The sequence below is a fragment of the Camelus bactrianus genome, chromosome 24 (assembly GCF_048773025.1).
Source record: "Camelus bactrianus isolate YW-2024 breed Bactrian camel chromosome 24, ASM4877302v1, whole genome shotgun sequence".
Classification (NCBI taxonomy): Eukaryota; Metazoa; Chordata; class Mammalia; order Artiodactyla; family Camelidae; genus Camelus; species Camelus bactrianus.
The window spans coordinates 8,970,664-8,985,808 of NC_133562.1; the positions used below are offsets into that span (position 1 = coordinate 8,970,664).

General features: G+C 35.5%; 1 protein-coding gene across 6 annotated transcripts in view; it reads left to right on the forward strand.

Moving 5' to 3' along the window:
• Positions 1–15,145, forward strand: part of RBBP8 (RB binding protein 8, endonuclease) — a 75,117-nt gene that overhangs the window by 50,585 nt on the left and 9,387 nt on the right. For all 6 annotated transcript variants that reach the window (XM_074352136.1, XM_074352135.1, XM_074352132.1 and 3 more), the window contains 8 exons: positions 954–1,058; positions 3,901–3,986; positions 5,355–5,467; positions 7,170–8,055; positions 8,138–8,264; positions 9,969–10,057; positions 10,962–11,076; positions 14,215–14,358. In XM_074352136.1, the coding sequence (XP_074208237.1) occupies positions 954–1,058; positions 3,901–3,986; positions 5,355–5,467; positions 7,170–8,055; positions 8,138–8,264; positions 9,969–10,057; positions 10,962–11,076; positions 14,215–14,358 (1,665 nt within the window). The remainder of the gene's footprint in view (positions 1–953; positions 1,059–3,900; positions 3,987–5,354; positions 5,468–7,169; positions 8,056–8,137; positions 8,265–9,968; positions 10,058–10,961; positions 11,077–14,214; positions 14,359–15,145) is intronic.

Consider the following 15,145-nt stretch of genomic DNA (forward strand, 5'->3'; position numbering starts at 1 on the left):
CATCTAGTGGAAAACAAAAGAACTGTTTAAAAAAACCTCAGATATAATTAGCAAAAAAAACATAAGATCATCAATCTGGAATGAACATTTGTGGGCCTTTTAGTCTGCTGTCAGACAGGACATGAATCACTACAGATAAGCATAATTTAGATCATGTTTAAATCCATCGGAAAGAATATCTAGGAAAACAAATCATAGCAATTTTCTCTTTATTAGGGAAGCTGTCTTTTGTATCTAGTAAAAATGCTTTTGGCTTATTTATTTATTGTATGAGAATAACCTGTAACTATTTAAAACTTAATTTGTCAGTTTTAATCTTGTTCTGATCATTTTTACTTGGAATCTGACATTTTGGTTTTAAAATACAAGATCGCTTTTGAGCCATGCAAATTATTTTAAAACTAATTTAATGACTAATTATTCCTTTTCTCTTTCTAATCATCCATGCATGTTTATTTTAAAATTTATAGTACTTTTTAATGATATTTTCTACTTATAATTAGTAAAAGTCTGTTTCCATTTACTTTGGTCCTTCTTTTGGTTTTCTTTGAACTAAACCCTTCAATAGTGGAATGATTTCTGATAAAGCATGTTTCAGATTTCCTACCAGAAAATAAAAACTAAACAAAGATTGAAAAGCTGTGTGATGCAGTATTCGTTGCAGATGAACCCACTGATTTGCAGCAATACACAAGGAAAAGATACATTAAAATATTATAACTCTACAAGGATTAGGTCAGAAGAAGCTTACCTGTTCTGGTCTTCTCTCTCCCACTATCTTAACTTCCATCCAGCTTTGTTTCTTAGTGAAACTAAAGGAATAAACCTTTTATGAGAATATTAAAATTATGTCAATAAAATGCGCTTCTAGTGCATTTAAAGATAGGTTTGTATTGGGTTATCTATTTTCTTCATAATTGTTTATATATAATCTCTCCTCTTTTTTCTCTTAGAATTGAGAAAAGTTCCAAAGTCTTCAACTCATCCACAACATAAACCTAATGAAACTGAAATTCTAGTGGCTGACACTTGTGATCAGAGTCAAGCTCCAGTGGCTAGTAAGCAAGATACTGAGATTACTTCATAAGTTTAAAATTTGAGGTTATTGGTGGGCAAGAATAGCCAACTGTCTGAATTGGATAGTATTTTAAAATATTTTTCATATAATTTTGTTTGCATTACTTGTTGTTTAGAAGTCTCTTTCATATTGGAAAGTAATGTTATCCTATTATTAATTCATATTTTTATCCCTATCCATGTTAATCAAGTCTAGCTAATAATTTTAAGTAAATAAGACTTTACTGTGCTTTGCTCATTCATTCAACAAATAATTGAGTGCCCACTGTACACCAGACACTAAACAAGACAAAATCTTTAACCTCCTAGAGCTTACAATCTGGTTGAGGGAGAAAGAAAATAAACAAAGAAATGTTAGATGAAGCAGGGGCTCTGAGGAATAATAAAGCAGGGTGAGAAGAGATATTAGAGAACCTCACTTTAAAACTGACATTTGAGCAGATTCTAAAGGAAGCAAGTGAGTCTTGTGGATATCTGGGGGAAGCCATCCCAGGTGGAGAAGTCAGTGAACACAAAGGCCTTAAGGTGAAGGTGCTTTTGGGTTTGTTTGAAGAACACTAAGGAACACTTGTGTGGCTGGGGCAGAGTAAGTGAAGGGCAAGTGTGTTCTTTAGAGTTGCTGTTTGCTAAGAAGAAAGAGACTGGGAGCAGCAGGTTTGCAGGGTGGGGGTGAGATTAGCAGTGGTTAGAAATCTGGAGTTTGGTTTTGAGACTCTTCTGTTTCAGATGTTGGATAGACATTCAGATAAAGATTTTGGATGGGTAGGTGGGTATGATTGTAGAGGAGTCTAGGAGAGAGATGTGAATGAAAGTTGGTCAGCATGTAGGTGGTATCTGAAGCTGTGAGACTGGATGAGATTGCCAAGCAAGTGAGTGAATATGGGGATGAAAAGAAGTTTAAGTACTCAGCCCTCGGACACTCCATTATGTCAGGGAGTGAGCCTCAACAATTTTTTATTGGTCTGTGCTCAATAACTCCTTTCTCTCAACTCCCATTCACTCCAAAAAGAGAAAGAAAGGGGTGCAGGGGAAGTGAGGAAGGAGACGGAAGAAGAGGGGTAAAGGAAATACATTCTCATGCTCTCTTCTCTTTCTCATACATCGAAACTGCTCTGGCAAAAGTCATCAGTGACCTGGTTGTTAAATCTAGTGAGTGCTTCCCAGTCCTTACCTTACTTGACCTTTCTGTGACGTTTGACATCGAGTACTCTCTCAGAGTGGTGCCACTCTCTTGATTGTCTTGCTTCTTACTGTTCCTTTTTCACCTTCATTTGTTGGCTAGTCTTTCTCCAGCTGTCTATTAAATGCTACTGCCCCCAGTATATATGATCCTTGGCGGGTTCTCTGATTTTTTCTTTCTGGAGGAATCTTCAGTTAGAGTAAGTATTCTGCTGTCACCTATATGATAATAAATTCCAAATCTATTTCTCTGAGACTTTTCTTCTGGAATCCAAACAGCCAGTATATCTGTCTGCTGTAGAACATCTGTACCTGGGTATCCTTCCACTTCAGCATGTCTAAAGTTGAAACTTACCTGTGAAACCTACTCATCCTTTTATTTACAGTTTCAGTGACTGACACTTTACATACCTCTGAGTTACCTAAATCAGAAAACTTTGAGTCGTCCTAGACTCCTGCTTCTTCAACTCACATAGCTAAATAGTCACCAGATCTCATCCATTGCACCTCCTACATGTCTGTCGTACACACTCTTCTGCACCCCCATTGTACTAGTTTTGGCCATCGGCATCTCTCATGTAATCTGATTAATCCCTTTGCCTATTAGTGACGGCTGTTTGTTGTCAGCCTGTCTGAATTACCATTTTAGCCCAAATACTGCATCTGTTTTCCATTAAAAACCCTTAGATATCTCTTCATTGCCTACAGGATAGATTTTAAGTTCTTCAGCATAATCTGATCCCTCATCACCTGTCTGGGCTCATGTGCTACTACTATTACATATTTTACACTTTGATTTCCAGCAGTTGGACCACATGTAGTTCCCTGAACATGTAACTTTGTTTCACATGTTAGACCCTTATACATGCCTAGAATCCTTCTCTCTGCCCCTAGCCCAGTTTAATTCCTTTTCCTCTCAAGGATCAGCTTAGGCCTCACTTGGTAAGCTTTCCTTGGTTTCTCAAGGCAGATTTGAGAGTCTTTCCTCTGTGCTTAAATCACCTCTTTTATGTACCTTTAATGTTTATCACATTTTATCACAATTCTCTTTTTAACCTTTCTTGGTTCAACTAGAGCAGCCCATAAGCTCCTTGAAGACAAGAACTCTTTCTTTTCGTATAGTGCCTAGCACAGTGCCTGCAACGTGGCATGTGCTCCCTAAGTGCTTGTTGACTTATTGAAACTGTATGCATAAAACTTTATAAAATATTTGAACACAGGTGATTTCCAAATAAATATGTTAGCTTAAAACTTGAAAATGGTGCAGTGCTGAAACTCTGCCACAAAATATGTTTTCATGAAAGGTACTATATAAATATGGTTTGATATTCATGCTGTATCTTATGTCACAAGAAATACATTTAATTATATAATTTTTACAATTTTTCGCCCAGTGGCAATAAGAAAAACAATCTACCTGTTGCATTCAGTTCATTTAGGAAAAATAGAAAACCTAGCTGAAAAAGATATTTGCAACTTACTGCCATTTATAGTAGATATTTTTGACTTTTTACACAGAGTTTTAAAATTTTTTCTGTGCCATCTTGTAAAGTGGTCCTTTGATCCTTTTTCTTTCCTTTTTTTGTATTTTCATACATCTATTTTCTGTAATTGTATAATTGATTGTTGTTTTTTTTAACTTAGAAACACATGGAACAAGCAGTTACCCTACTGACAATTTAGCTACAGTTGTTGCTGAAACACTTGGTCTTAGCCTTCAAGAAGAATCTGTAAGTAGTTTTTTAGTTTGGTGATAATATGAATTAGTGTCTTTGTAGGTCAGTTTTTAGAGAATTGAGGAAGAGAGAAATTATTTTATCCAAAGATTATTGGATAAAGGCTTAGAACAAAATTGATGTGGCTAGAAAGGCCTGTTTCTATTATCCACGCCACGTCATTCCAGAAATCCTGAGTCTTCAGAATTCTTGGGATAAAGGTTGTGGGTTGAGTCAAAATTTAGAGAAGTAATGATGGCTTAGAGGATTTGACTAACCCTCTTCCCTGCCCGTTCTCTCCCCCATACCCTCTTCCAACTAGGGGAAGACTTTAAGAGAAGACTTGTTGATTTCAGAATTTATTGGATCTTTTCAGCACCCTTTAAACCAGAGTTTGATTTGGAAAACAGGCTGAATTCTTGGGTCTACTACAGATGCTTTGATTCTTAGTGCCAATCCAGTTAGACTGAATTCTTAGGGATTGAGATAGAAATTGACCCCATGATTTTCTTTTCATTATTTTAGTGCTTCCTTACATCAGGCACATTTACTTTTTTCCCTAACTGATCCCTAAAAAATGGAAAACTTGAGTTTTTTAACTTTAAGAAGATTTCAATTTGATACAACTTTAAAATAGTATTCTTTTGCTTTAGTCAGTAAATGTGTGTATGCTCTTATAAAATTGCCTTGCTGTTGAATTCCTAAAAATTGAATTGGTTTTTTACTATGTTTGGATTTTCTTTTTCTTATTCTTTTTTTTTTCTTTTTTGGTACCTTCTAGTTTTAAATCTGTCTTCAAGTGATAGTGGGTAGTTTTTAATTTTGAGCTTTAAATGTGTTTTAATGGTTTCTAGTTCCCTCCTACCCTTAAACCTGGCACGTCAGTAGTTCAGACACCAAATATGTTAAGGAAACTGATCTCTAATGACTTGCTGCTCAAAGTGCTCAAGTCAGCAGCATCTGCATCCATGGAAGTTTGTTAGAGATAGAGAATCTCAAACCCAACCCCAGAACTTCTATTTTCAGCAAGATCCACAGTTGATTTTTGTGCATGTTAAAGTTTAGGAAGCACTGTTCTTTAAAGGGTCCTTTTAAGTTCATCTCCTTTAAGTATGAAAATATAATCATCTCTGTTCCCTTTCTTTCATCTAAATAATGTTTTTTGGAATTGGCAGCCACCAGTCTGCTTTCTGTCCTTACAGATTTACCTATTCTGAATAATTTATATAAACAGTATCATATATGTGGGTTTTGAGTTTGGCTTCTTTCACTTAGCCTATTTTTGAGGTTCATCCACATCATAGCATATATCAGTATTCCATTCTTCCTTAAGAATAAATAATCTTCCATTGTATTTATGTACTTTAAATGTTATTATTGAAGGAATCTCGAGGCCCCAGGAGCCCTCTTGATGATGAACTCTACCACTGTCTGGAAGGAGATAACAAGAAACCACCTTTTGAGGAATCTAGAGGAAATAGTGAAGATAGTTTAAGGTAATTTGGGGCATTTTGGTAAAAACTTATAAACTGTCAGTGAGATTCTATTACAGTGAGTTCCATATATTTAAACTGTTTCTCTCCCACAGCTTGTTACTCTGGTTGTATTAGTTTTTATTTAAAAGGCTGTTTCCCCCAGTTTATGACCAGTTGAGGGCTTTTTGCTTTATTGGAGAGAGATGGGTATTATCTTTAGGTTCTTTCTGTACTTCTAGCAAGCAGTACTTAAAAGAGGTCACAGCCTTGTTACTCTGCCCCTTTAAAGATCCAGTCATGCCTTTGAGGTTTGCATTTTCAAAAACTGGATGTTATATCAGATCCACTGTAAGCTTGAATGAGCCTCCAAGCTTGTGTCATGTCTTGTTTTTACTAATTTCAGAATATCCGTTAACTGACAATACCTACATTTATGTAGCATTTTGCTTTTTAAAAGAGCTTTCAGTACTAGATACATATATCATATTTAATTTGTCATCATAGTAACTCATTAAAATAGGTTTTATTACCCCCATTTTTTACAGCTGACAAAACTGTAGCATCACAGAGGTTAAATGTCTTTTTAAGGCCACACAACTATTAAGTATTAGATCCAGAGCTCTTACCCATTCTGTGTCTTCAAACTTAACTCTAAGGCTTTCTTTTTTTTTTTTTTTAATTGAAGTACAGTTAGTTACAGTATGTCAATTTCTGGTGTACAGCATAATGTCCCAGTCATGCATATATATACATATATTTGTTTTCATGTTTTTTCATGAAAGGTTGCTACAAGATATTGAATATAGTTCCCTGTGCTATATAGAAGAAATTTGTTTTTATCTATTTTCATATATAGTGGTTAACATTTGCAAATCTCAAACTCCCAAATTTATCCCTTCCTACCCCCTATCCCCTGGTAACCATGGATTGTTTACTATGTCTGCAAGTTTATTTCTGTTTTGTAGTTGAGTTCATTAGTGTCCTCCTTTTTTTCTTTTCTTTTTTTTTTTTTTAGATGCCACATATGAGTGATATCATGTGGTATTTTTCTTTCTCTTTCTGGCTTACTGCACTTAGAATGATGATCTCCAGGTCCATCCATGTTGCTGCAAATGGCATTATTTTTAATGGCTGAGTAATATTCCATTGTATAAATATACCACAACTTCTTTATCCAGTCATCTGTCGATGGGCATATAGGTTGTTTGCATGTCTTGGCTATTGTGTACAGTGCTGCTATGAACATTGGGGTGCATGTTCTAATGTTCTTTCTACTACCACATCCTTTTCCTCTGCTAAAGGCAGGCTGGGTCTTAAGTTATGTTCAGTTTTCTAGTGTAAGAATTTTGTTTCTTGCAGTTAACTCACGATAAGATTTCATAGCAACAGAATTTGGGTCCCCAGTGGGATTTATTAAAGTATGATTTTCTTATATAGTGATTTTATTTAAGTTACTTAGAAAAAATATATATAGATCAGAATATCATGGTACTGAGATAAGTTTGCTGTATCATTTTCCTGCTTTTTTGTCAGCCAAATAAAGAGAAACCTGCAGTTATACTGTGTCTTAAACTTTGGTTAATGTTCTGCCTCTAATATGTGAATAAGACCTTACTATTAATAATTCTGTATTAGCAAAAGTTTTCTCATTATGCCTGTCTTATAATTTTTAGCCTATTTCTTTAGTAAGAAAAAAGTTTTACCACTTTTTTTTTTTTTTTAGATTTTCAGATTCTAATTCAAAGACTCCTCCTCAAGAAGAACTGACTACTCGGGTATCATCTCCTGTATTTGGAGCTACCTCTAACGTGAAAAGTAGTTTAGGTTTGAATACAAGTTTGTCCCCTTCTCTTTTAGAGACTGGGAAAAAGACCCATCTGAAAATAGTGCCTTTCAGCAGCACTTCTCATTCTAGATCAGAGAAACTTAGATCAAAATCTGAAGACAGTGCCTCTTTCACACATCATAATCTTGGGTCTGAAGTGAACAAGATCACCAACCAGTCATCTTCTAATAAGCAGATGCTTATAAATAAAAATATAAGTGAACCCACAATGGGACAGGATAGTATTGATCCCATTAAAGATACTGTTACTGATAAACATGTGGTACCCTTGAAATCATTGGTAGGCAGAACCAAAAGGAAGAAAATCGAGGAAGAAAGTGAAGATGAAGTATGCTGCCCCCAGGCCTCTTTTGATAAAGAAAATGCTTTTCCTTTTCCACTGGATAGTCATACTAACATGAATGGAGACTATGTGATGGATAAACCTCTGGATCTGTCTGATCGATTTTCAGCTGTTCAGCGTCAAGAGAAAAGCCAAGGAAGTGAGACCTCTAAAATCAGATTTAGGCAAGTGACTCTCTATGAGGCTTTGAAGCCTGTTCCAAAGGGCTCTTCCTCAAGCCGTAAGGCCTTGAGTGGAAGCTGTGGGTTAACCAAAGATTCCCCAGAAGAGCCCTGTTTACAGGAGTCCCTCCTCCAGTCTTTGAATAAATCTCCGGATAATAAAACACTGTTACAAATAAAGGAAGAAAATCCTATCTTTAAAATCCCTCTACGTCCACATGAAGGTTTGGAGACAGAGAATCTTTTTGATGACATGAAGGTTTGTGTTAAATATTCAAGGATTTTGATTTAAATGGTTGTTTGTGATTTCACCTGGATGCTAATAATTCTTTCTGCTCTAGGGTGCTGGTTCTCATGAGCCAATAAGAATCAAAACCAGGCCAGTCCATGGAGCATGTGAACTTGCATCAGTTCTTCAGTTAAATCCATGTAGAATTGCTAAAACAAAGTCTCTGCCAAACAACCAAGGTATGTACACTATAAATAGTATTTCCGTTGTTTTTCTTTATGACATTAAATTGAGTATTGTAATATATTTACATTCTTTGAGTAGATTGACTTGTTTTAGGAAAAAAAACTGTATCCCAGCATGTTTCTGTGTTTATGGCATGATTCTTACTGGTTTCATTTTACATGTGATTTTCCTACTTCGCTGCTTTTTGAAAAAATAGACATCTTTAATACCTCCTCTGATAGGTGATTTTATAAATTTATCTATTTTATGTAGTTATTTATTTTCTTTACAAAAGCTTTAAAAAATTTAAACTATACAGACTTTTAAAATATAAAAAGTGGAAATTTATCATTCAGATCTTGTTCCTCACCCCATAGGTCTGTCTTTTTCTCTGCATTTACATGTGTATGTATAAACATATGCATATATTTTTATGGGTTATTAAACTCTTGTTTGAAAACAGTGCTCTAATATATATGTGAATCTTTTCATAATTTTGCTGTGTTTAAAAGGAGACTTTTTGGGTTTTTTAGCCACCAAATATTTCTGTGCTTCACATTCCATACTTTTTCTTTTACTCTTCATTGTAATCTTACTCCTTCATTCTGGGTTTATTTTCCTTTTTTCCTAAAGCACATTCGTTAGTTATTCTTCCAATGAGGGTTTTAGTCTCTGTAGATACAAAGACTTTATTTCACTCTCATTCCTGATTTTTTAAAATCTTTTTGTTTTTATTTTTTTCTTGGTTGCTCTAGGGATTGCAGTATACCTGCTTAACCTTTCACAGTCTACTTAGAGTTAATGCTGTACCACTGTATGTCCTATAACTGAAAACTCCTCCAGTGTTACAATTTTAACTTAATTTTTTTAATTGAAATAAAAATAAGTCAGTTATAAAATGTACAGTTCAGTGGTTTTGGTCTAGTCACAGAGTTGTGCCACTATCGCTATAGTCTAAGTTTAGGATATTTTTTACACCCTAAAAAAACCAGTACTCATTAGCAGTCATTCTCCATCTCTCTCCCTTCTTCCCTAATCCTAGGCAACCACTTAATCTACTTTCTGTCTATAGATTTGCCTGTTCTGGAGTTTTCATATAAATGGAATCATACAATATATGATATTTTGTGACTTCTTTCACTATTTCCTTTTTCACTATCATGAATAATGCTAGGTTGAGCATTGATACACAATATTATGTCAATGTATGTTTTATTCTTCTTGAAGTATCGATAGGAGTAGGATTGCTAGGCCATCTGCTAACTCTGTTTTTAACCTTTTAAGAAACTATCTGACATTTTTCCAAAGTAGCTGCGTCATTTTACATTCCCACCAGTGGCATATAAAGGTTCTAATTTCTCCACATCTTCACCAATACTTGATACTGTCTGTCTTTCTCTGGGTGTGAAGTTGAATCTCATTGTGGTTTTGATTTATTTGCCTTTTCCTTGATGGCTAATGATGTTGAGCATCTTTTCATGGGCTTATTGGCCATTTGTGTATCTTTGAAGGACTGTCTTTTCAGATCCTTTGCTTAGTTCTAAATGCAGTAATTATCTTACTGAGTTGTAAGGGTTCTTCTTATATCCTAGATACAAGTCCTTTACCAGACAGGATTTGCAAAACTTTTCTCCCATTCTGCGGGTTGCATAATGTTTTAAAGTGATGAGAATTTTTAAAATCCGTTCTAATTGTATATTTTTTTCTCCTTATCTAAGATGTATCCTTTGAAAATATCCAGTGGAGTATAGATCCTGGAGCAGACCTTTCTCAGTATAAAATGGATATTACTGTGATAGATACAAAGGTAAGTTAGAAAGTAGAACCAAAGCCCGTACGGTTATTCCAGTCCATTACGAGTCACCCTGCTCTCCTCACTAACTCTGTGACCCTGAGATAACCATATACCTTTCATATACTTCATTTATTTATTCTGAAAACTAAGAAATAATACTACTTATTATTCCAACTTTATAGTATTTTTGAAAGGGTAATAATATTTTTTGACTTTAAAGATCTTTGCTTAAAAATATAGGTTTAAAATAATGCAAAATGCTAGTTACATATTTTAAATAATTTTTTATCAAAATAATTCATCATATTCCTTGATTAACTTCATCTACTCTCAAGAAAAGAATTTCATTCTCCCAGTTGGCTATTTTTTAAAATACTTCGTATTTTTTAAAATTAAAATTCATAGCAGAAATAACTTTTAGCTTATATTTAGGTTCTACATAGTTTGAGGAGTTCTCTTTCACTTGGTAGCATATTAATAAGTATTTAACAATTGCTAGAGTAATATATATCTGTCAAGAAATCAAATTTGATTAATGAAGTTTTGTTCTTGGTGTACGTTGATGTTCATTTCTGTGAGGCCGATTGGAGAAGAAAGGAGAAGTTCCAGGGATTTTGGTAGCATGTAACTCTCTTCCTTGGTAGTAAGTCCTTTTCCTAGGCTTGAGAGAAGTTGCTCGTGTATTGGTATATAAAAGCTAAAAATGTTTTACAGGCAGTTAAACCAAAATATATCTATATTCCTAAAGGCTAAAGGTAAATATAACTTAATGCTACTAAGATGTAAGTGTACACTTAAAAAAATAGTTAAAATGGTTACATTTATGTTATGTATATTTTATCCCCCCTCAAAAAAGTAAATGTAAGGCCGTAAGGGAAGAATTGTTAAAATTTTGAATTTTTAAATGTTTATTTAGGATGGCAGTCAGTCAAGATCAGCAGAAGAGACAGTGGACATGGACTGTACATTGGTTAGTGAAACTGCGCTTTTAAAAATGAAGAAGCAAGAGCAGAAGGGACAAAAAAGTCCAAGTAAGATTTGATTTTTTCCTTAATTTTAATACAAATGTGGAGAGGAGTTTATAGTCATACCATTGCACTGATGAGCGTAAGTGACCCCTGCACCATAAACCAGTCTTTTCCCCCCCCCGTTCTCATAACACTAGAGTTCTCTTAGTAAAGCTTAGTTTCAATACTTCAGGAAAAAAACATCTTTAGTAAAAATAATTTTTATTTCCGAAAGAATTCAAGTCGTTTCCAGGAGCCAGCAAACTATGGCCGGCTGCCAGTTCTGTAAGTAGTGTTTTACTGAAACCCAGCCTCACTCACTTGCGTATTTATTGCCTGTGGCTGCTTGCGTGGCAGAATAGCAGAGCTGAGTAGTTTCTGCAGCGACCCTGTGGCTCCACAGGTCTAAAGTATTTATTAATCCTTTAAGAAAAAGTTTGGTGACCCCTGGTTTAGATAATTTTCTATAAAAGGTGTAAAAGGGACTCTTGAGAGTCCTGTTTTAGAAATATGATTTTCCGAAGTAGTTTGATAAGGAAAGGGGTGGGGGCGGTCCACTGAGAAGTCTTGGTACAGATCTGCAGATTAGCAGTAAACCAAGAATGATGGTGCATATGATGAGTGCTACATTCTGCTATATTCTGCTTCTGTAGAAAGGGGGATTTGGCTAAACTAGCTCTTTGTAGTGAGAAACTCTTAATTCTTCACCTGACACCTTGATTTTCTAAAAGAGGTAGAGTAGGAATAATGGAAAGATTTTGGTTGGCACAACCTTAGAAACATTCCTGACTACAGGAGGCACATGACATGAGATGAACTAGACTGGGAATAGCTGTCATTCATCACCCTTATGTGTTGAAGGGTTAGGACCTGCCTAACATGAGGTGCAGTGCTAAAAGCAGAGGCATTTTCCAGTGATCATCTGTTAAAAACTGAGGACATTCAGACTGTGTCATTTCCATCTTCTGCTGAATATTCCATAGTCTACCTGCTCAGGGCCCAATAATAAAACAGCCAGTCTTGTCCTTGCTTCTTACAAAACACCTTCTCCCTCACTGCACCAAATGCAGCGAGAGAAAATTTTAATAGCCTTTGTCTTAATTCTTTGTTCTTTAGTAAAGAATAACTATCCGTATGATCAAGTAACTGGCTGCCTATGTTTAGAGGACAGTACCTGTTAAAAGAAAAACCTTAACAGTGATTGTCTTTTTTTGTAGTGAAGGACACTTAACTAACTTCCTTCTTAAGAAGATAACTTTGCTTTTAAGATTATTTTATTCGTGGTACCAGCTCCTGATAATGTTTTCCTCAGTGTTGTAGAAAAGGGGAAAACTAAATTATGATAGCTTTAGTTTCAAATATATCTAGTTGATCTAAGAAGATGATAATTTCCCAAATAGATTTGAAGCAAGTATCATATGGAGGTGAGGTAATTTTGACTAAATAAAGTGTTACGAATATTACTGCTATATAATAACTCACTCCGATGATACAGAGGGTTAGAACCACCACCACCTTCTCGTCTTCCATAGTTTCCATGCCTCAGGAATTCAGGAAGGGCTGGGCTGAGTGTTTCCTGTCTCAGGGTATGAGACCGGTACAGGCAGACAGATGGTGGCTGGAGCTGGAATGGCAGAGGGCTTTTCAGATGGGAGAGACATGGCATCTTTCTCCTCATTCTCTCTGGGCTTCTGCATATGTATGGTCCTTCCACATAGCCTGGGTTGAGCTTCCTCATCACGTGGAGACTAGGCTCCCAGAGTGACTGTCCCCAAAGAGCAAGGCAGAAGTGCATGGCATTTTTGTAATCTGGACTCAAAAGTTGCAGAGTGTCACAAAGACCTGCCCACGTTCAAAGCAAGAGAACATGGCCCTCACTGCTCAGTGGGAGGAGTGCTAAGATCACATTATAAGAATAGCACGTGCAGTAGGACATATTGTTGAGCCCATACTTGGAAAAAAACAGTCTACCTATTTTACCCATAAGGTAGATATTTTAAAAACCTAGAACTGGTTAAAAAATAAAACATACCAATAAAACTCCCAATTACTGCTAATATTGCTATTCAGAAAACGTTTTTACATCTCTGGTCTGTGTTAGACTTACTAGATGCTGTGATAGATCAGAAAGGATATAGTCTCTGTCCTCAAGCATTTGATAATCAGAAGTCAGACCAAGAGAAAAAGGAAGCCCGTAACTTACTGTGATTCACTAACAGCATATACAGAATGCTTTGTTTTGGGAATGCCCAGCACACTGCCTGGCATATAGAAGTTACTTTTACTTACACGTTTGACCCTCAAAGTGAAAAATAAACACATTTTTAATCATCGAGACCCAATTCTCTGTTGGGAGCTGGAGATAGCAGTAAAGAGAACAAAAGTACCTACCTCATGGAAGTTACACTGTACAGACGAATGTGGCGTGGTGGACGATGGTAAGTGGCAGTGCCAGAGAAAAGTGAAGCGGGGCGAGCTGCTAGAGCACCTGCACCGGGGAAGGCGGTAGTCATTTCACAGAGTAATCTTGGCAGGCTTCAGAGTTGTCACATTTGTTAGCCAACTGGATCTATTTGTGTTTTTAGTAAACTGATGTTTTTAAAAATGTGATTATTTAATGGAAATGTAGTTAGTACTCTGAAGATGAAGTTGGCACTTTGCATATCAAATATGGAATTGAATTCATTATTTCTATAGCACTAAACTACCAAGTGTTAATGATAATGCAAGAAAGTACTTTTTTCTACCACGTTAGAAAAATAAGCAAATAAAAATCTATCAAGATTTTAATGTCAATCATTTATACACAGTTTATTTAAACTTGATATTTTTCACCATTTATTATGCTGTGTTTTCTGTTCCTCACAGTTCCTTTTGGTAATTCCTTTTGGTTTAGCATGAATTATACATGAGGTGATACAAAAAGATTTTTTTAATGTTTATAATGACAGTAACAAAACCTAGCATTTTCGTCACACGTATAAAGGATATTTAAAGGCATAACATAAAGCCATTGTAAATGTGCAGTAACTACCCAGACTAGGAGTTTATTCTTGCCTCATACACACCTGAATTATTTTGTGGCAGTTCCTACAAGTTTCACATTGGTCTGTAGAAAGCAAAAAGCTTGCTTGTTGCCTAAGTCAATGCTCTTTTACGTAGACGGAGAAAGAAAAATGAACGATAGTTTGGAAGATTTGTTTGATCGGACTACACATGAAGAATATGAATCCTGTTTGGCAGATAGCTTCCCTCAAGTAGCAGATGAAGAGAAGGAATTGTCAGCTTCTACAAAGAAGCCAAACAGTAAGGCAATTTTCTTTCTAATTATGGTTTTTCCGTTACACTGAGTTTAATAAATTAAGTCATCATGCTAATTAATAGAGGCTTAATGAGGTATCAACAATTAAAGTTTCATTTTTCTTGAATAAACTTTTTTCAGTTTTTTAAAGATGACTTCAGATTAATAGAAGATACAAAAGATAGTTCAGAGGGTTCCTCTATACCTCTTACTCAGCTTACAAAAATTTTGAGAAAAATCTTTATTAAGTAATAAATTAATTGTTATAATTGAATGAAAGAGAGAGGTCAGAGAAACAAAGAAGAAACCAGGAAAGGAAATTGAGAAGTTGCTGCATCCTGTGAAGTAGGAGGAACATGAGAGTGGATGGTGTTCTGGAAGCCAAGTGAAGAAGACGTTTCTGTAAATTCATTATTCCCAGCCTCGACCTCTCTCTCCTGAACCTCACACTTGAATCAGGGATGGAGATATCACTTCACACCCACAAGAATGGTTAGAAAAGCTGATGATATCTAGCGTTAGCAAGGGTGTAGAGTAGCTGAACTCTCAGCATTGCTAGTGGAGTAGAAAACTGATACTTCGGAAAACAGTTCAGCAGGATTTTTTTTTTAACAGCTTTATTGAGGTTGGTAGTTTTTTGTGAAGTTAAGCATATACCTCTGCTGTGACCCAGCAATTCCACTCCTAGGTATATACCCAAGAAAAATAAAAACATGTTCACGGAAAGATGTGTTCAAGAATGTTCACAGCAGTGCTATTTGTAATAGCTCAAAACTGGATACAACCCAAATG